Below are 20,718 nucleotides of genomic sequence, written 5' to 3'. Positions count from 1 at the left end.
ATCAATAAAATACTCTTCTTAAAATCAATAAAATAAAGCAATAAAATAAAACAATTATAGTCTATCTAGTTTTGTATCTCAGTGTCATTTTTTATATTTATATTAAGTCATCATTAAGTTATGGCTTCCACAAGTTATATGAAATTATTATAATTATATAATTATATATTATAATGTAAGGTTTTTATATAATTACACATTATAATTATAGTTATATTATAATTATCATCTTTATTCTTATAACTTTTATTAGTATTGATGTTCTAAATGTCACAACTTGTCCCTAGGACCTGCTTTAAATTGGCTTCTTGTTCCTTTTAACACTATCACTACCATCTGTGATGGTATCCTTGTTGTCTGGCAATAATAAGGTATTTCAGGCCTGAGTTTTCTTGCCCCAAGGCATGGAATTTTCTACTTTCCAAGAATTTTGCTTTCTTCTAGCAGAAAACCATGTTAGACATCAAAATCTAAGTGCTAGGTTTGCATTTGAATGCTAATGTTATGAAAAAACAATTTTTTTTTAAGTGCTGTTGCTGATGTTTGGACACCCTTAGGGACAGAGGTAGACACCGTGTTCCTTGTCAAGCTTTTTATTCACATCGATTTTTTTTCCCAAATGTGTTTATCATATGCTATACTCCACCTATAGTAAGAAACTGATAAAACTTGAACAGTTTTCTAAAATTGATCAGGAAACAATGAGGTGGTAGATAGTAATTGGAGTCTGTGGAGGGTGGCAAGTAAGTAGCTTGGCGCTAGATCCGGAAGGACCTTCTTTAGTTCATTGTGTTATGTTATAGGGGAGCCAACAAAGGGTCGAGATCAGAAAGGGGCATGATCAGGTCAGTAGCATGCAAGGAGGATGATGTAGTAGAGAACCGAGAGCAGTGGCAGGAAAACCACCAGGCTGCTATGGTGGTCCATTAAGACCTGGCAGGGACTGGAAATAGAGCTGAGGGCAGATTGAAGAGCCCTGGCTGAGATAAGTGCCATGAGTTGCATGAATACCTGGCTGTGGGATATGACAAAGAGGGTAGAGTTAAAGACTAGTTGAGCTTAGTATAGTGAGTAAACAAAAGGGACATTAACTACCACAGGGAATTCAGGAGGAGGAGATCAAGTGGAGGGTGGGAGAGAAACAGTGGGTTAACATGCAGGTAAAATTTGAGAAGCAGAAAAGTATAGACAGTGTCTGGCCCATGTTTATTCTACAATAAATATGCAGAATGAATCAGATAATACTGTTAATGCAGTGTTTATTGAGCTCATACTGCACCACTAAATTATGATAAGTGTAGATTTTATTTCTCACCAAAAAAAAACTGTGAAAAATAGTTACCATTTTTTATCACCATTATGCCTATGCCAACAAGAAAACATAGTCTCATAGAGATTAAGTAATTTACCTGAGGTCACATAGCTAGTAATTGACAGAGACAGACCCAAACCTAGACCTTTCTGACTTTATACTCTTAAGCAAGAAAGGAATAAAACTGACAGCTAGTAATCAAAGTGATGGTAAGAATCAAGAAAGATGTGTTACAGAAGCCAAAGGAAAGAGCAGTTTTTAAAAAAGAGTGGTCCAGTGGCCAGGTGGAGGAAACTTAAAATAGGCAATGAACTTGATAGGTCATTGGTAAGGCTGAGAGGTGAAGTGGTATGGGAGCCACTTCACCGAAAATTCAAAGTGAGTGAGAAGAATGAATGGTTACAGTGAGAGTAGAGTCTTCCTTCTAGAATGTTCATGGTGAATGAGAGTAGAGAAAGAAAGATGAGCTAAAATGGAAAGCTTAACAGAAAGACTCTGTAGTGCCAGAAAACTAAAGTTTCTCTCCTTAATAATGACTAAAGTTGAGTGACTGCTATATTCCAGACACTATTCTAAGTGCCCCATTTGTACATTACCTTATCTATTCTTCACAACAACTTGGTACCAACTCCCATTACAGGTGAGGAAACAGACTGAAGCACATAGGGATAAGTTATTGGTTCAAGTTCACATGGCTAGTAAGTAGCAAGCTCCACATGTTGAATGGAATTAGTTTTGGCCAGTAGCATTGTAGAGGGTTTTCAAATTGTACATATTAGGACTTGAAATTGTAGTTATTAAAGTAAAAGACACTGACTTCCAACTGTAATAAAAGCAGAGAGCCGCAGATCGTAGCTGCTTTGTCAACATACATACCAAACACAGGGAACAAAATCCCTTCTACCAAATGTAGAGCCACTTGAAGTTTTTAACCATAGAACAAGGATTCCCTCTTTCAAGTTGCATTTCAGCCACCCTTCTGAGAGCCTGGTATTCTTTGAACAAAACACAACAAAAAGAAATTTTCTTATATTCATTCGGCTGATGCTCCAAACTCAGATTATGTTCATAAGACCAAGTTTAAATGAATATTAAAGGACTGCTAAATTTTTCTGTATATCCTGAGTTCAGGTGTTTAAAGTACATGAATAAAATCCTAAATGTTTGACCTTTGCCATCAGGAATGTTGGGACAGTGAATTGGGAAGAGAGTATGAATTCATAGGCTTCTGTAGGACAAGGAGGGGAGCAACACGTTTCCTCCTGAGTCCCTAGCTGTGGAACATCCCTGTGACTTGCAAACAGGCTGAGGTTCCATTAAATTACCTTAACTTACCCAGCAGAAGGTAGAATGGTCTCTTCCTCTTCCTTTGGCAATGCCAGCAATAGATAACTCCACGATCTCTTTCAAGTAGGCTTGAGTTTACGGGTTTACAAAGTACTCCTGAGCTTGAGTTCATTTTTCTTTGCCATCCAGCTGCAGGCAACAAACAAGCTTCATGGTCCCTGAAATTAGCCACCAACTTGAGACAAAAGATAATTCTGGAACTTCCATTCAGCATGCTATATCTGTTCTGCTGCCTCTATAAAGCAAGGCTTTTTTAATGTAATTACATGACTTGTCCATCTATTACTAAACTTAGGAGGACAGCCTGGATTTATTTTCTTTTTCTTTAACTTAGGAGTCACTATAGTTTATTGTAGCATTTCCCAAAGCAGATTCTATGCACAAGGACCCCGTGAATAAATATGTTTGGAAAATTCTGCTAACAGATCTCTCCTGCTCCCACCTCTACCTCCTTTTGACTGACAATTTACATTAGCATATTAAAGGTTTTCCTATGTTGTGTAATAAAGGAGCCAGCTAGATCAGTATTTCAATAAGTCATTTTATAATAGAACTGAGTTTTTATGTAGGACTTTTTTAAACCACACCACCACTTTGGGAAATACTGACATAGTCGTTAAAAACTTTGGGGTCAGCTCTCAGCTTCTACATATTTGATTTTTTTAGACTCTACGTATAAGTGAGATCATGTTAGGGTTTGGGGGGGGGCGGTTGTTGTTGTTTTTTTTCTTTCTATGTCTGGCTACCATGGGCAGGGATGCGAGAGAAATGGGAAGATATTTGTCCAAGAGTACAAAGTTGAAGTTATGTAGGATGAATAAGTCTAGAGATCTAATGCAAAGCATGTTGGCTATGGTTAATAATAATGTATTGAACACTGGGAATTTGCTGAGAGTAGCTTTCAAGTGTTCTCACCACAAAACAAAACGAAAAAAAATGGTAACCATGAGGAGATGGATATGTTAATTAACTTGAATGTAGTAATCATTTCACTGTGTAGTATATACACGTCAAATTATGTGGTAAACCTTAAATATATATAATTTTTATTGTAAAATAATAAAAAAGAGCTTTGGGATCAAAATTTGGATGATGTTGGGTAAGCTACTTTACCTCCCTGAGTACTTGTATCTTTAACAGGGAAAAAATATATTCCTTTGAGGAATCTGACAATTTACTGTAGCACCTGTACACAGTAGACGGTCAGGGAACAGGAGCTGTTTCTGTGAGTGACTGGCTCACTGCCTGTGTGCCCAGCATGGGGTCACAATTCTTCTTTTAGAAAGGCTTACTGTAGACGTAACCTGGATTTGGATCAGAATGTATCTGATCTGTCAGGACCACAAAAGTATGAATAAAATTCAACCTTTTGAAAGAATCTCCATCTTACAAGAAGATCCTAGACATCATCCAACATTGAAGCATAACAGTATGATTAGTATTGATTAGTCAATGTAACGTTCAAAGAGCTTGGTGATTTACCCACAGATATTAATGGAGTTCTGTGAGTTATGAACCAACTTGTTTTACCAGATAGGCTTTGCATTTAATCACTCTGTTTGTAGAAGTGGAAGTTAATACTATTATTATGATTATTTCAATTATTACTCATTTGTAAAATGTGTAGTGCAAGTCACAGTACTAAGCAGAACCTCCTTAGAAGCATCACAATTACCATGCAACTGAGTTACCACCGATAGGGATGGAGGTGGGCGCTCATCTCAGGAAGAAGGATAGTGTGTAAATGGTTCAGAGTGGCTTTAGAACTGAGAAGAGACCTCATGGTCAGGGAACCAGGTCTTCATGAGACTTTTCTTTTGGTAATATGTCCTCTAGTGTAAAGACTCTGAGCAGTGAATATTGGAAGTAGAAAAAGGGGGAAAAAATCTTAGTTGAATCCCACAGATTTATATCAGTAAAATTAATTTGAATAGCACTAATACCAGACTTAGGTTTACCTTACATTGAACCATGAAATGGTTTTGCTAAGAAAAGTAATACCACAGGTGAAAATAGAATAGGGACCATTTACTCGAAGAATAAATTATTACCAAACACTTTGGGCATGTGATACTGGAGTTACTGAAGTTCCTGACCTAGTAACAGATTTAATATAATAGATCTTCCTGCCAATTTTTGAGTTTATTATATTAGAACCCAAATCTACTTTATATATAGTTTTTATTTTCATAATTGATTTTCCTCTAAGTTAGTTTGGATAAATGGGACTTATTGTACAGTTATTCCTAAATGGTTAATTGATTATGAAATAGAAGTAATCCAAGTAAAACTATTAATAGATTTCATTTTAAGAGAGTGCTCTGAAACGAGCATATATTGGCATATATTTGTCGATCATTTATTTTTTAGATGATTTTTCCACTATCTTTTTCCCAAACAGGATAATTATTTTGCATTTCAAATATCTACCTACGTATCTGGCATGGGAAGTAGCTGCTGAAAGTTCTATGTAAATTGCCTTTTTACTAGCTGTAGAATTAGGAATTTTGATTACCAAGATACAAACTGAAGTCTAGAATGACTAGAAGAATTTATGTTGATATTTGAGCTATTGGCATGTTTAGTGTACTTTTAAAAATCTTTTTTCCTCTTTCCTCTTCTATTGTTACTTGTCTATATATTTTACTCTTTTTCTCTCATTTTTCTACACATTTAAATCTCTCTTCATTGTGTTTTTAAACAGTGACTGAATGTAATGTTATGGCTTTATCTTAAGTTGCTCTCTCAGTCTTCTAAATCATCAACATAAAAGATACCAGCATATATATTTTTAAAAGCAGATACTGAGTGGAACTGGTATGAATGTAACATTGATGAAGTAAGAATGGTCTCTGCTGCACTCTCCAGAGATTGTAATTCAAAAGGCAGTTTACTTTCTTTGCTGTGGTTGACAGCCTCTTCTTAGACTGCATGAATAAATTTGGGTATTAATATGCTTCTTGTCTATTTAGAGAGAATTACTGTTCTATCTGCCTTGGGAGACCGTTTTATTTCCAGCTTTAACTCAACACAGTGTGATGGGCCCCAATTTTTGAGTCAGGCATTCTATTTACAAAGCACGCCTTGATTTAATGAGTATGTGTTCAGCACCCTCTCTAAGCAACATGCTGAGCTACACGCAGCAGATATACAAGATGGCCAAGAAGTGTCTCCTGAGAGCCTCAAGACACTTAGCCCTGAGATAGGAGAAAAGAGAGGGAGACGTGCAATGACATTGGCTTTTGGGAACTTTTTCCCAAAATTCCTAGAGAACGGATTCAGTTTTAGGGAGGTGGAAGGACACGTGTCCATTGAGCACCTACAGGCAATTTGTATACATCTTTGTCTTCATTTCCGTAATAGCTACTTGAGGTGGATGGCACGACTCAAATTTTACAGATGAGGAAATTGAAGATCAGAGAAGTTAAGTCACTCCCGCAAAGTCATTCTGCCAATTGTGTCAACATAACGGTGCCTGTGCATTCAAATGAATAGTTATGAATGTTGAACAAATCTTTCAGGGAAGCAATTTTCAGCATACACCAAGAGCCTCAAAAATGTATATGTCCTTTGAACCACAGTTTCATTTCTAGAATTATCAGAGATGAGAGCAAAGATTTTGTGTGTCTGTGTGTGTGTGTGTGTGTGTGTGTGTGTGTGTGTGCGCGCGCGTATGCACACACATATGTAAATGCAAGAAGTAAAGTAAGACTTTTGGAAACATACTAAATGTCTGAAAGGGCAAAAGTTGAATACAGGAGTGTAATGCAGCCATTATAAATGGTATTTTCAAATAATTTTTTATGACATGGGAAAGTACCCACAATAGGATATAAAACTAAATATATGCAGTATATTCTCAACTATGTTTTAGAAAAGCATGTACAGAAAAAATTACTACAATAAAATATACTGTGAGTATAAATCGTGGTTATCTCTTAGAAATTGAATATTACATGATTTTATTACCTTTTATAGCAACATATATTCTAAATTTTCTACAGTTTTTTTTTTAACTTATAAGAGCAGGATGCTTTGTTTTGTATCATGATCTTAAATTCATTACGCTACTGCACTGATGTCTTCTTCCATACATTTAGTACAGATCATGTCATTAATCTCAGTATAGGAAAATTCCCACGAGAGCCAGTTAACACAATGAATAAGAGACCAGGCTCTAGAGCTGGACTTCCTGGTTTCGAAACGTAGCTCCGTTAGTAGTCATTTGCTGCATAATCCTTGGCACACATTAAACCTCTCGACATTTGCTGCTCCCATCTGTAAAAATGGAGTTGACGATACGCTCATCTCTTAAGGTGGTTGTGGGGAGCAAATTTAGCAAACACCTAGAAATAGTAACTGTTCAGGCAACTGTCATTTTTATATTGGATTTATCAAGCTATTTAACTTCCATCATTTTTATAACTTACAGTTGTTTAAGGCTAGTAACAACCTATTTTTTATAAACTCCCCCTTTACTTTTGCTATAGCAAAAATATTTCCTTTTTTGTATTTTGTTATTGACTTAATTCATTAAATTTCTGACACAATCTCTAAAGGAGATAGTTAACTTTACTCGACACAGACTAAACCTTTTGTCATTTGGCAAATTTAAAATTTCAGGACCTAGTTAGATCATTATATGTCCAACTCTCTGCTAAAGCATGAAAAAAAACATAAAAAGGATGATATATCCTTCCTGCTTTTAAGTCAACTCGTATTATTAAATGTCTACTGTGTGCCATGGATTGGAAATACAGAAATGAGAAAGACACAGTTTCTGCCCTCAAGGAGCTTACAGTAGATATCCAGCAATTACATTCAAGAAAATAAATACACCATTTGAAATAGATGCAAGATAATATGTGTGTTGGGGGCAGCAAGGTGTAGGATGGGCCAGATATGACAAGGTTTCCTAGGAAAGGGGTCTAAAGTATATGTATTGAAGCACTTAGGAGTAACAGGAGAAACAGAGTTCCAGACAGGTAGCAGTAAGTACGAAGGCATATAGGTAAGTAAAGGAAACATGACCCATTTCACATTTGTGAAAATTTAGGTAATTCGGCGAGGCATGGGGTTAGAGGATCTATGTAGGAGAGAAAGTGGATGGGGTTCTAAGAGGTAAGCTGAGAGAGAGAAGCAGAGCACAAGTCTCAGTTTTATCTTGAAGTGGTGGGGAGATGGGAAATTTTTTTCCTTTTGGAAAGTTTACTGTAGAAATGTGGAAGACAGACCAATAAAGATGTAGAGACATAGACAAAAGGTTGTCACTATAACTCTGAGGATGAGAGGGACTGGATCAATGCAGAGATGATGAGGGTGGTAGAGAGTGGAGAGATGTGTAGCAGGTGATCCTTAGTTGTATGGGGTAAAAGGGAGGGAGGAATCTAGACTGGACTTCCAGACCTCTGAATTGAGAAGTTGGACAGATAGTGGGGTTAGTCACTGAGCAGGGACTCCAAAGGAAAAGCAGGTGTGAAAGGACAGATAATGTGGTCAGGTTTAGACAGACTGATTTCAAGATGACTTTGAGTCACTCAGTTGGAGTTGTCCAGTAAGAAAAAAATATGAGTCTTGAGCTCAACAGCACAACCTAGCTAAAGATAAAAATTTGGTCATCGAAGCCATGAGCTGAGTAAAATTGTCCCAGGGAGAGTCTGGAGAGTGCATAAGATACAATGGCTAAGAACAGAACCCTGGAATTACAGAATTAGCAAGAAGATACCAGAGAGAAGAAAGTAAGCAAGAGGAGACCCAAGCCAAGAGGAGAAAATTCAAGATTTAGGGAATGGTCAGCAGAGTGAAATGGTGACCTGGGGGAATTTATAATCTATCTGGGAAGTCATTGCATCTACAGATGAAGAAATGAGGTAGGAGAGTTGCCCATGACTGTCGTTGATGAAGTGCCCAAGAAAGATACAGACAGTTGAGAGGAAGGAAAGAAGAGGATTGTCCTGAAGCTTGATAAAGGTGATAGGACTTCACTGGGCCTGAACTATGGGTAGAATTAAAACCAGGAGAGATCATGTCACCTGAGACAATGAGATTTGTTCAAGTCCATCCACATGCCTGAGGATAACTAAAGGTGGGTTTTCTACTGGTAGTGGTCAGCAGTGTCATCTTTGAATAGTGAAGACAGCATTTAGCTCCCTCTTTTAGTTATAACATCTGGTTCTCTTTTAGTTATAATGACTGTTGGTTACATAGTATTGTATAAAACAGGGTACACTATTACCTGACATCCTGAATAAAGTTAAAGAAGTCATGACAAGAAAGCAGTATGGCTTATGCATAGCAGGTTCATTTCAGAAACGCAGCCATGAGGGCCAATGCCAGTGGGAAAAGACAAGTCTGGTTGTATACCCTCTTAATTTTATGAAAGCTAATTGAAACATCTCTTTATTTTAATGCCAGCTATTCCTAGCTGTGATGTTGCAGATTCCTTGCCCCATCTTTTCCCTGTGGGTACATGGAAGGAAGAAGAAACGGGGGGCACTTTTCTTGTGCCCTCCACTTGTTCCTCCCCACTTTCCAGTCCCCTCTCCATCTTCCCATTCCATCCCATTCCCTCTTCCTTCTTGAGAGCACTGGACTTGCAATGCAGCAAGGGCAGTAACTCTTCCGTCACTAAGAGAAATGCCTTCAGGGCAGGAATAGGCAGACATTACCTTGGGAAATAACCTGTCAATCTATGCTAGTCTGCTCACAGTTCTAGCACAGTTATTGCTTCCCAGGACTGACACCAAATCTGCACAGAGGAAGGTACAGAATAAGGAAAAGTCACTGGAAAACCAGGTTCCAGGGCTAGCCATGTGACATCCCTAGTGACGTGATCTTGTGCAAGCCACTTAACCTCTACTAGTCTCAGGCTTCTCAGTAGAATTTTCATGGCAGTCAAATGAGATAATGTTTGTGAAAGTGATTTATAATTGCAAAATGCTATCCAAATGATAGGCAGTGGCGATAGGCTGTTATAGTCATGAGTATGATGTGAAGGCAAAGGGCAAAGGGCAACCAAGATTTTTCCTCCTAAATCTGAAGACCTAGACCTTTCCATTCTAATGCTTGCATTCAATCAGGTTTCTCCAGAGCCTCGCCTCCTCTGGTCCCCTGTTAATCTGTGCCTATTCATCTTGGCTCATTGTAGTGCTTGATGCAACTGAGTAATACTTAGTTAACCCCATTCTCCTTCCTTTAGTGCATAGTGGAAGCCCTTGAAATCCACCCCTAAAGAAAAATGTTAAACAATTTATGAAGTACTTCCTCTGGGCCAGGCCCTTTCTTTGCCGGAGATCCTTTTCCGCAAACCACAGACCATTCCACAGAGGAGAAATTAGGAAGCCTTTGCAGCTGAGACCAGAGGAAATTACATTTCTATTAAAAGCTGTCTGGCTAGATCTGTTTATCCCAGGTACAATGTTAAATGATGTAATAAACTTATTTAAAGACATAAAGCTATTACATAAAATACCATTGACTATCTTCCACTCAGTGTTAACAAAATACAGCTATAAATTTTCTTTGGTTGTCAGTTTGCAAGTTGCTCATTCTCAGTGGGTTGTGCATCTACCAGTTCTTCACTGTTGAATTCTGTTTCCCAGTCCTGGCAAATAGGATGTTAGGGATGCATAACTCCTTGAAACGTGATGGTTTTCAAGTTTCTCGGTATCATGACTCTTGAATCTGGGAGTGCTCAGTTTCTTCTTGGGCCGGTTCACTGATGAAGTGCATTGCTGAGGCCCCGTATTTCACATACTAGAGATCAGAGGCAAGGAGGACTCAAACAACCAAACCACGGCTCAGGATTCAAGTTGGGAGCTGACATATCTACTCTGGACTTTGAGGTTGAATCAGAGCTTCTTTCGTGGAGCCATACATTTAGGGACGAAGGGGTAAAACTGAAGGGAAGAGTTGAAGGAATACAGAGTATTATATCTTGAAAAGTTTTGTGTGCCCGGTTTTCCTGTGGTTAATCACCTAAACCCCAGGTCAAGAGGAAATGCACCTAAGACCCAGATATGTCTCACTAAACTTACCTAATACTCTGAACGTGTCAGGAGTTCCATTTACCTTTGCAAGCCAAGTCCTAAATCTGGGTAGATCTGGTCCTTTTGAGCCTCTCCCAAGCAGAATGTCCCAAGAACGGAAATGAGTGGTGTCTTGGCGATGGAGTGTGAAAGAAGCTTTCAGTATTTGCCCACGTCCTGCAGTCACCTCGCTTTTAGGAAGAAGCGAGTCAGTCAGACCTGATCAAAAGAAATGTGGCTTTGTTTCCTAGATCCCTGGGGCCTTCTATAGTGTGGCTTGCCTTGTTCTCATAGGGTGCCCCGCTCCCCGCCCCCCCGGCAGGGGTCTGCACTGTAGGTCAGCTTCTGATGCTCTTGCTGTCCTTCTTCAGGAAACAGCATCCTCCATTCAGCGGCTGATAGTGTGACCAGCGCTGTACAGAAAGCAAGTCAGGCCTTGAATGAGCGTGGGGAGCGGTTAGGCCGAGCAGAGGAGAAGACAGAGGACCTGAAGAACAGCGCCCAGCAGTTTGCTGAAACTGCACACAAGGTGGGTCCAGCAGAAGAGCAGAGGTCTCAGCTCTGGGTCGTCAAGGAGCTTTTGTGCCAAGAAACTTTATTTCTGTATGTTTCCTGTGACGGCAGATACAAAATCAAGCCTTTTTCACCACCTCATACAATTTCCATCTGCGATTTATTAAGTACCAGAGTCACAAAAGATTCCCTCCTGTACCTGTTTCTTTGGGTATCTCCTTTCTGACATTTTCATTCCTGTGTCTAACCTTGGACTTGGGAAATGTGGGCCATCTTTAATACCTGCCCAGAAGTTTAGGACTCGGGTTTCAGGGAATAGTATGGGAGAGAGGGGAAGAGGTCAGGTCCCAGAATATCCCTCCTCCCTTGGCCAGTGCTTGAAAGAGCTTTGGGCTGCTCGTGCTTCCTTTTCCTTGCTGTCCCTTTCTGGTCATGAGCTTAGCATCCTGTGTTCTTTTCACCATACAAAAAGCAAACACTGATCCCAGGGCACAGCGTACCTCAGAGCTGGTCTCCCTTCTGCAAAAGGCTGTGGACCTCTCAGGCTGACCGGACTAGTGCAGAGCTGCCTGCAAGGTTCCCACGTGACCATGACCATAGGTACACATATCCACATTCACACACTCCCTAAGAATGTGCCTTTCAGAAGGGGAAAGGGGAGTTTTTGTTGGCACCCAGCTGTCTAAGGCAGTCACAAACCAAAAGGAAGATGAGGCCCTGTTGGTCAGGTGATAGAGGGTTCACTGATGTTTCATGCTTCAGATCAAAGGGCAGTTCTTCTCTGGCTAGTGATTCGCATTGAGGTTTCCAGAAACAACTTCCTCTGATAACTGCTGGCATCTCAGATTCATGATCTGGCCCTACAGATACACTTTTCCAGTGACCTTTGGGGGAAAAAATTAATTTGCTTCAACAGAAAACCCCACTTCCGCTGAGGAACCAAGAATGGACAACCTAAAAAATAACAAGAAAAATCTCCCCAACTGAGCCAAGCTGGCCTCTCCTTGAAGCTCAAGCTTGGGCCAGACCATGGATCCAATTCTGAGTGGATGCTTCCTGCCTTTCTTTCCTGCATGCCCTTTGCACAGACCTGTTTCAGTATCATCAGTTCTCTATCTCAGGACAGGGTCTTATTGCACTGCTGTCTTGGGGGCCCTGTTTGGGGTTCCCTGGAGGAAAATTGGCCAGATTTGTCTGAAAATGCAGGCCGCCCTAGTAGAAACCTCAAGCGCCAGAGCCTCCCTCAGCTTGCCACTCTTTTGCAAAGGGAGAGAGAGAGCATCCCTTTGTCCGCTCCCCAGTTTTCATGATGTAGAAATGGTGGTGAGATGGAAATGCTGGGGTTCCAGCCTCAGTTTGATTTGTAACAATGGTAACTTTAGTGATTCAAATGCGGGGGTTGAAGTTGTGGACAGAGGAAGTCTGGGGAAACATTTATAAGTGTTGATTTGGGGAAGAGAAGGCTAAAGGGAATAATTTGTAATTGTCTTCAAGTCCAGGAAGGGTGATAGTACAGGCAATTCTCTTTTATGCCTCACCACACAGAGCAATCAATAGTGCACTGATAAAATTCTACTAAAACAAGAGTTTTGGTTAATGATTAAACCATGAGCCAAGTTACCAAGGAAGTCTGTGAAATCGCTCTTCCTAAGGTGGAGTAGACAATACCTGGAGGTCATCCATATGGGCGTCCCCCTCAGAGGAGCTTGTGCAAACACTGGACTGGACAACCTAACCAGATGGCCAGAATTCTTGGCCCCGGGAGCCCCATTTCCCAGATACTGTGGCCAAGTTTGCTAAGTGTTTGGGAGGGCCGTATGATACAGTAGTTAACATCTTGTGTTTGATTTACCATTTCAGTGACCTTGGGCAAGTGCTTAATTTCTCTAAGCCCCAGTTTTCTCATCAGTAAAATGAGGTTAATTAATAATAGTGCCTATCTTCTAGGGAACTGAGAGAATTGAATGAATTTAAACCTATAAATATATTAGCACAATACCTGGCAAATATAAGTCTAAATTAGTATTAGTTATAATTATGTCCATAAAAAACGATTTCTGCTGAACCTGCCCTATTCGGCTGCATAACGAGCACAGCAGCGGGGTGCGAGCGGGGAGTTGGAGAAATGTAATTGATCTTTGCAACACAGGAGTGGGAGGGATTGGAGAAGATACGCCCTCCAAAAAGGGGTGGGAATGCCTCCTGCTAAATGCTGATGCTTTCTAAACACAGAGAGGCCCTTGAAACAAGATCCATCAGATCAGAAAAAGAGTAGGCCACCAAAGGCAAAGGGGCCTCTGCTTTGACCAACAGGAAGATTGTTGCCAGCCAGTGACTTCCCCTCCTGTGTTCTGAGGGGGAGGGGAAGGGACCGCTAGTGTCTGTTAGTGCATTCGAGGGAGTGTGAGAGCCAGACTTGCTGGTGTGTGTGTGTGTGTTTGTGTATGTGTTTTAACTGGGATGTGTGCTTATGAATCACTGGCACTGGCAGTATTCCTAATGAGAAGATTGACCTCTTTAGATAAGGTGTGGCTATTTTTCCAGAGACTAGGACTTCCTGATTTGAACCTACTGGTATAGGCTGACCGTGAGGATGTCATTTCACTGGCCAAGCCCCCACCAGGTCAGACTTGCTGGTGAGGAGACAGTTCAGAAATAGAAGCCAGGCCTTCCACCCCCCAGACAAATGTGGCTGTGTTGACTCATAAAGAGTGGGCTGTATTTACAAGTTGAGACTCAGTGCATATTGTCAAAGCCCTGAGCAGAGGACAGCAATTGCAGGTGACAGTTCTTCCATATTTCCTGATTGAACAAGGGCACACAACTGCAGCTGGAGAGTATGGCCCACCTTTCTAGATTGCAGTAGAAAAGAATCTCCAGCTTTCTAACTTTCTCTAGGACTCCTGCAATGACCCAGGTATGTTAGTGAGTGGATCACCTTTGCACGACCCTGCCATCAAGATATGTGGGTGCTTGTCTCCTGTAAAGCAGATGGAAAATGTTACTGCACCCCTTCTCCCCCAGTTCAGTTCAGCCTGGCTTAAGGAAGCATGGTTCCTTCCTGAGCTGTGGGCTTGGCACAGTCTCAGCCCTTAGGAAAATGCAACTCAGCCACAGAGCAGGCCTGCTCACTTTCCCCTGCCCCCAAAAAAACACAACGTTGCAGTGTGTGCAGCACTCTGACACCCGCCATGGGCGGTGAGTCAGCAAGCTCCAGCAGGACCCACACCTCGACATCCTCAGATGACATTTTTCATGGAGAAGAATGGTGTATGCTGCTTTGCACAAGCCCATGTTTGTCGGGAAGGGAGTGGCATTTGTCGAGTGGCATTTCTCTGACTGACAGAGAATGGCTGCCTCTGTCCTTACTCTGTGTGTTTTATTTAGGTCTCTGGCACCTCAAGAGTCCAGGCTCTTAAAGAATCCCCCCAGTATGAATAATGATTTATCATTAATTATTATTATCACTAGTATTATTTATATAGGAGTAGTTTACCCAGCTTGGAAAGAGAAAGCTTTCCACAGACATTAAGAAAACAAAATATGTCAAAAGGAAATTTTAATCTCCTCTTCTATAGAAATTGTGACTTCTAAATTGGTCTGTAAGCATTTGAGTTGGAGATGATATTTATAGACACGAGATACAGAGCAATTGTGACTTTAGAGCTCAAGGTCATTCGACGGATTTGTAACTGGGAAGCAACAGTACCCTGCCTTTCATATTCTAATGCTCTTGACAACCAGGGAATTTAAAAAACAAAAAACCCTAGGTAGCATGAAAATGATTTCACTTTCTGTAAAAATACCTCAACTGTCCAATCTGGTTGTATTTCTGCGAAGCTGAGCTGGCCACACCCGGCTCGGCTGGGCCCCCTTCATGCGGAGTCCGACGCTGTAGGGTAACAAGGGCCTGATGTGAGCAGCAGCACTATCACTGCTGAGGATTAGTGACTGGGTGAATTGGCACGAGCTCATTAGTTGAAAGTTAACAGCTCAGTGGATAACAGGACCGCAGCACCGATCAAATATTTATGATTATTATTCATTATGTACAACTCTTAACAGCTCTGTGTTGATTCGAATGCTCCACGTTGCTAAATAATGTAGAAAAACTAGAGACAGAGAGCAAGAAGTGGAGCCACACAGCAGAGGGGCTCAGGGTGGCCAAGGAGTGGGACAGATCAGAGGGAGAGCCCTGGCCTTGCCATTTTTACCCACCATGTTTCCAGAACTATAAGCTCTTTGAGGTCAGCAGTTATTAGCCACCTGGCCATACTCAGGACTTCACAAACACTGTCCGACAGTTTACGGACTGTTGGAGTCAGCACCGCAGGCCTGTAGAGGTCTTCACTTAGGCTGTCCTCACTAGGCAGAGGCACCACGCTGAGGTTGCCCAAGCAGAGATTAGTGTAGCAACAGAAGGGCTAGACCCACCGTCCCCTCTCCATCACATGCTGATTCTGCCCCGGTGCACCAGCTGCAAGAGAAATGTCGATGCTGCTTTTGCGTTGGCCTAGCCGAGGTGGCAACCTCCCTCCCAGTTGTAACTCCCTGTTGAAAACATCAAGAAGGAGAGGGGAGGCCTAGAGTTGCCCCAGGTTACACTGGAGAAGTGGATTATCAACATCTTCCAGCGTGATGCAGAGGACCACTGGGTGGAATCACAGTAATTCCCCTTGCTGCTTCAAGGGCAGATAACCTGGTCATGATGCAGTTGTCAGGGCTTTCTACAAAGTAATTGCCTGCAGAGAATCATCTGCTCCTTGCTCAAAAAACATTCTCAAATGTAGAATTCTGCCACCTACCTTCCCACCCTCCCTCTAGCCGCAAGCTCAGGGATTAATCCCTGATATCGCACTCTGGGCACGTGAGGAATTACAATTCAACCTCAGCCTCTGCCTTCTGATCCACATCAGTGTATGGGCTCCACGGAAAGGATCTGACTAAGGAGAGCAATGTCAGATGTTTATGTTCTGTACCTGCATACATTGCCTTAAATATATCATCAGGGGCTCCAGCTGGGCCTGGGAAGCTGTTGAATGATACAGTGGTAGTTGTTGTTTCCATTTATAAACCACATTTCTCAAATACCAGTGGGAAGAGAAGTAAACGAAGGTCTGGACTTGGTCCGTTGTTCAGCCCTGGTCAGGAACACAGTTTAATCAAGTGTTTTGGACTTGGGCAAATGTCCAGGCTGGATATTGAGTGGATTGTTGAAGATGGTTTCTCTACAGTTATTGGTTTTTAATACTTTACGGGATGTCAGTAAATACATACATTCGAGGAGTGTTGGGTTTCCTAGATGACTAGTAACCTGGGAGCCCAGAGGCCTTTGCTCTTCTATCCCCACCTGTCCCCTAGGGTTGGTCATTCATTTTGCCTGTGTGTTGGCTTTTCCATTTGTTCCTTCCTTCAGTGGGATGAAGGAACACCACCACGCAGCACTCTCCCCCACCTGGATACAGACACTAACAAAAACACTGTAAGGAGTAACAAACGTGGTACTCCATGGAAGATTTGGGGGAAAATTGCATGGTTACTGGATGCCACTGTGATCCACCCCAGCAAGCACAATCTTGGTGCCGCTTCTCAACGTGGACGTGGGGAAGGAGCAGCCCAGTGAATTCTCTCTCCCCTCTGCTAATAACGTCTCCCTCTTCTCACGCCTCTTTCTCCTTAGCTTGCCATGAAGCACAAATGTTGAGGAACTGCCTATCCTGGTGACCCTCTTAAGAGAAATGGAAGAGTTTGTTCAGCAGTTTTTACAAGAATTCTGGACCTCCACTTGCTTCTTTTATCCAATATATGGACATTTAGATTTTTTGTTTTTCCTTTTCAGATGTTAATATAAAAAAGAGATGTTGTATTTAGACATTTCCCTAATGATCCTGCTAAGAGTGCTGCAATAGCAATGGCTTCATTTTGTTTTGTCTTTTCCCACCGTGTATATGTGTATGTTTTCATGTGTTTTCCCTTTTCTTAAGATTTTTTTGGGGGTTGGGGGGTAGTTTGAATATGAAATTCGGACCAAATGTTATACTGAGTTGGGTCTAAACTGTCATCATGAATTTTTTTTCTTGATATTAAGCAGGAAGACATTTTAATATGGTGACATCATATGTTATTGTCCCTGGCTGGAAATAAAAGTCAAGCAGTGATTGATTGGTTTCACTCAGCCTCCTGGCTACTCTTAATTTGAAGGTTAAGATTCTGTATCCTGAGACATAAATCTATATTATGGAAAACAATTGGGTTTATCAGGGGAAACAGCAGTCTTAGATTTTGCTTTTTATATAGTAATCTTTTGCATGAGCCATCATCAGCATTCAAAAAAAACAAATCAGAATCACAGATAGAAATCTCTTTTCTGAGCTACAGTTTAAATATTTTCACTACCTGTTTCCAGGCTGATTATTTGGAATTATCATATGAAGATTTAAAATTTGAGATTAAAGACCTAAGGAAAAGCCTATTTAAAAACCTGTACACTCATGGCTGTTTATTTCTTTTGTCATTGTCCCAAATTCCAGTAGCTGGTATTGAAAAGAGCTTGGATTTTCATCAAGAATTGATTTGTCCAGATAAAGGTCTGTGTAGATGATAATGTGAAAAGATACTACATTTAAAATCTTTCTTCTTTTTCTTTTTTACAAAGTCATGTCTATTTTAGACATAATGTCCTTGGGAAATGGCTTTTAGTTTCTTGGTATCTGATTTTTGGAACTTTTGATGTTGTTATTGATATCTATTTATTTAATGTAATTTAAAGTGTGGGTTTCTTGACAAATTGTAGTTCATGGCAATTGAAGCTTGCCCAGCCTGACATAAAATAGTATACTCTTGAAGCCTTTACACTGTAGTCAGATTGCAAAACATTGGTTTACACACCCAATTTTGCATTACTCACAGTAGTCTTGGGTTTAAAGTCTAGGAGTTTGTTTCTTAGAAGATTAAAATGGTAGACATAAGAGCTATGCTTTTGTATTCTTGAAACAGAAGGCAAGCTGCACACCCAGGCACATTGCCAGCCTCCCACTACGGCGCCTTGATTCTTAAGCTGCTTGAATCTTCAGGATCCTTTCTGTCCCTTCCTACTCATTGAGCCGATTGAGTCTACATGTATTGTAGCCTCTTACATAGCAGTGTAAAATGACTTTGGGATTATTTATGCTCATTTAAATAGCTTAAATTCTCCTGATAAAGTGGTTCCCAGGGAGATAGGAAGTTGGGCTATTGGGGAAAAAAATTATCTTTAGGCACTACATATCAAAAGGGTATGGGATTTGCCGGAGACAAATTTCTGAATCCTCTTAGGGAGATGATCCAATTCAAGAGAACTCTGTAAAATTTATTGGAAAACTATATAAGTTTACTATATTATTTTGTACTTTTCTTTTGGTGCCCAAAAAGTTTAAAGAAAAAAAAAAAAACTTGTTATCTGGTGAGTACCATTAAAGGCATTTATAATTTCTAAGGGAAGCCCAAAATATCATTCCAAATAGGTTTTGTTTGCAGACCTCAATTCAGAAAACAGAGAGAGAGGGAGAGAAGGGGAGAGGGACGGAGGGAGGGAAAGAAGAAGGGAGGGAGAGACAGACAGATTGAGATTCATCTTCCCAAATTGGATTCTAGCTTCAGAGATAGTTGATATAAATAATTGAAAAGGTAAATCAAAAACCCCTGACAATAGGCCAAACTCAAAAATACAATTTATTGCCAACTATCTCACATTAGTGTGTGCAGAGCTGCTTCTAGAGTAGCAGAGGATGAGGTCATAAGCATACTATGAAATTTGAGTTTCTTCCTCCCTGGTCGAATTATGGTAGTTACTCTTCGTAAATATAAGTATTCCACATCTGGCCTGCTTTCCTCACTCTCTGTTTATCCTTTTAGACTTGTCTTATTGGAAATAGGCTGGATTAGAAGAAAGCATATCTGAATATTTATTAGCTTCTTCTATTAATTTACTTTCAGGCTGTGGTCATGCCCCTGACCTCCCAGTGTCGGTTCTACGTAGGCCTCCACCCCACAGAGAGGCCAGAACAGCAATCCCTGTACCCTCCTAGACTTCCTGACCTCTTGCACAGGAGCCCTGTGATGACACCCGAAGTTCTTTGCAGCACCCTTTGTAGAAGGTGCTGCAATACAAAGTATTGATACAATCTAACCTAGAGAAAATTGCTAAAATGACTCACATTTTTTGGGACCAATCCATTTGGTTTAGCTTTGCTAGAAGACATTTAATTTCCATTCCTTTTATTTCTGCACTTCGCTATGGGTTATCAGGATACTATATTTCTGTGGAGAACTCCTTAAATTGTATTGACAATGCATAAAGAAAAGAAATTTCCCAGTGTTATCACTTCCTGGAACGTAGTTGTAGTATTCTTCACTAGTATTATTAGATATCTGTGTACAGGAAGTATACAGTTATTCAGGTTAATGTTTCATATTAAAAGAATGTATTTGTAAAATGTAACAAGATCAGTAGTTAACTTTTTTTAAGCTCTGAAAAAATTAAGTTGATGTGTTAGACTTCAAATTACAGTGAAATCTGTTTTAATACTACTTTTGTGGCTAGCAAAGGTTGTGCATTTATGTAAAAATATTTACAGAATGCCCTAAATATGGGATATTAAAGATAGATTTCTCTTTTAATTTTTAGAATTGTGACACTGCTGATGTCTGTTGTACAGTTATTCTTCAGAAGCTCTCAAAGGTGTCAAATAATTTTTGTTTCTTTCAGAGACAAGTAACACCTGCTCATGATTCAGTATAACAGCAAACTAATTTTGTCATTAAATATTTTAACTCTGTGATGAAAGTTTGTTTCTCAGTTTCTTATGAAATGTATAAAACACCAAATAGGTAGGCATCGTTGCACTTTTGTTGCTAATGGGAAGATCTTGTGTGCTTTCAGGAGACCAAGAATTAGGATTAGCATTATAATAAAGTTGGGTAGCATTATGATAATGAGATTCTATCCAGCAAGAGTTAAATTTTTTCTTCGCCTGGGTGAAGCAGTTAAGCCAATTAATAGTTTACCTTTCTGCCGATGTTAGTGAAGTGCTCAACTCAAGTACTTATAAAAGCATCCACCCTTATCCCTCACTTTTATAAGGCTAGTTTCTGTTAAATTGGAAAGAAGACTTGATCAAATTATGTTGATTTATTTTTATTAAAAACAAATGCAACTTATTGCACCACTCCATCTGTTTTCAAGGGAACTAACTTAGGTGGCTGCTATAGCATAATAGCCATCTCTGTGTCGGCATGGACACTGAACCAGACAGGACTTTGAAATATTCCTGGGAGGACTGTAGGTGGAAGGCAAGACCGCAGTCTACTTTTCAGAGACAAAATGGATAGAGAGATGGTTTGGTTAGATGAGGACCAGCCTTAAGTTAACAATGTATTTAAAGGCATCAGTTCTTGTGAACTAATTATAAACCAGTTGCCTTACAAAGATGATCTTTGTCTTAATATAATTTTTATTAGCAATTACACCACAACCAACTC

General features: G+C 40.3%; 1 protein-coding gene across 4 annotated transcripts in view; it reads left to right on the top strand.

Annotated features, from left to right (window-relative positions):
* STXBP6 (syntaxin binding protein 6) overlaps positions 1-20,023 on the top strand; it is a 233,166-nt gene extending 213,143 nt beyond the window's left edge. For all 4 annotated transcript variants that reach the window (XM_039870439.1, XM_039870438.1, XM_039870437.1 and 1 more), the window contains exons 5-6: positions 11,058-11,215; positions 16,880-20,023. In XM_039870439.1, coding sequence (XP_039726373.1) covers positions 11,058-11,215; positions 16,880-16,903 — 182 coding nt within the window. In that variant the 3' untranslated portion in view covers positions 16,904-20,023. The remainder of the gene's footprint in view (positions 1-11,057; positions 11,216-16,879) is intronic.
* Positions 20,024-20,718: the final 695 nt, after the last annotated feature.

Source organism: Pteropus medius, unplaced genomic scaffold (assembly GCF_902729225.1).
Source record: "Pteropus medius unplaced genomic scaffold, Ma_sr-lr_union100, whole genome shotgun sequence".
Classification (NCBI taxonomy): domain Eukaryota; kingdom Metazoa; phylum Chordata; class Mammalia; order Chiroptera; family Pteropodidae; genus Pteropus; species Pteropus medius.
The sequence above is the reverse complement of the archived record's forward strand: the minus strand, read 5'-3'. Positions and strand labels throughout refer to the sequence as shown.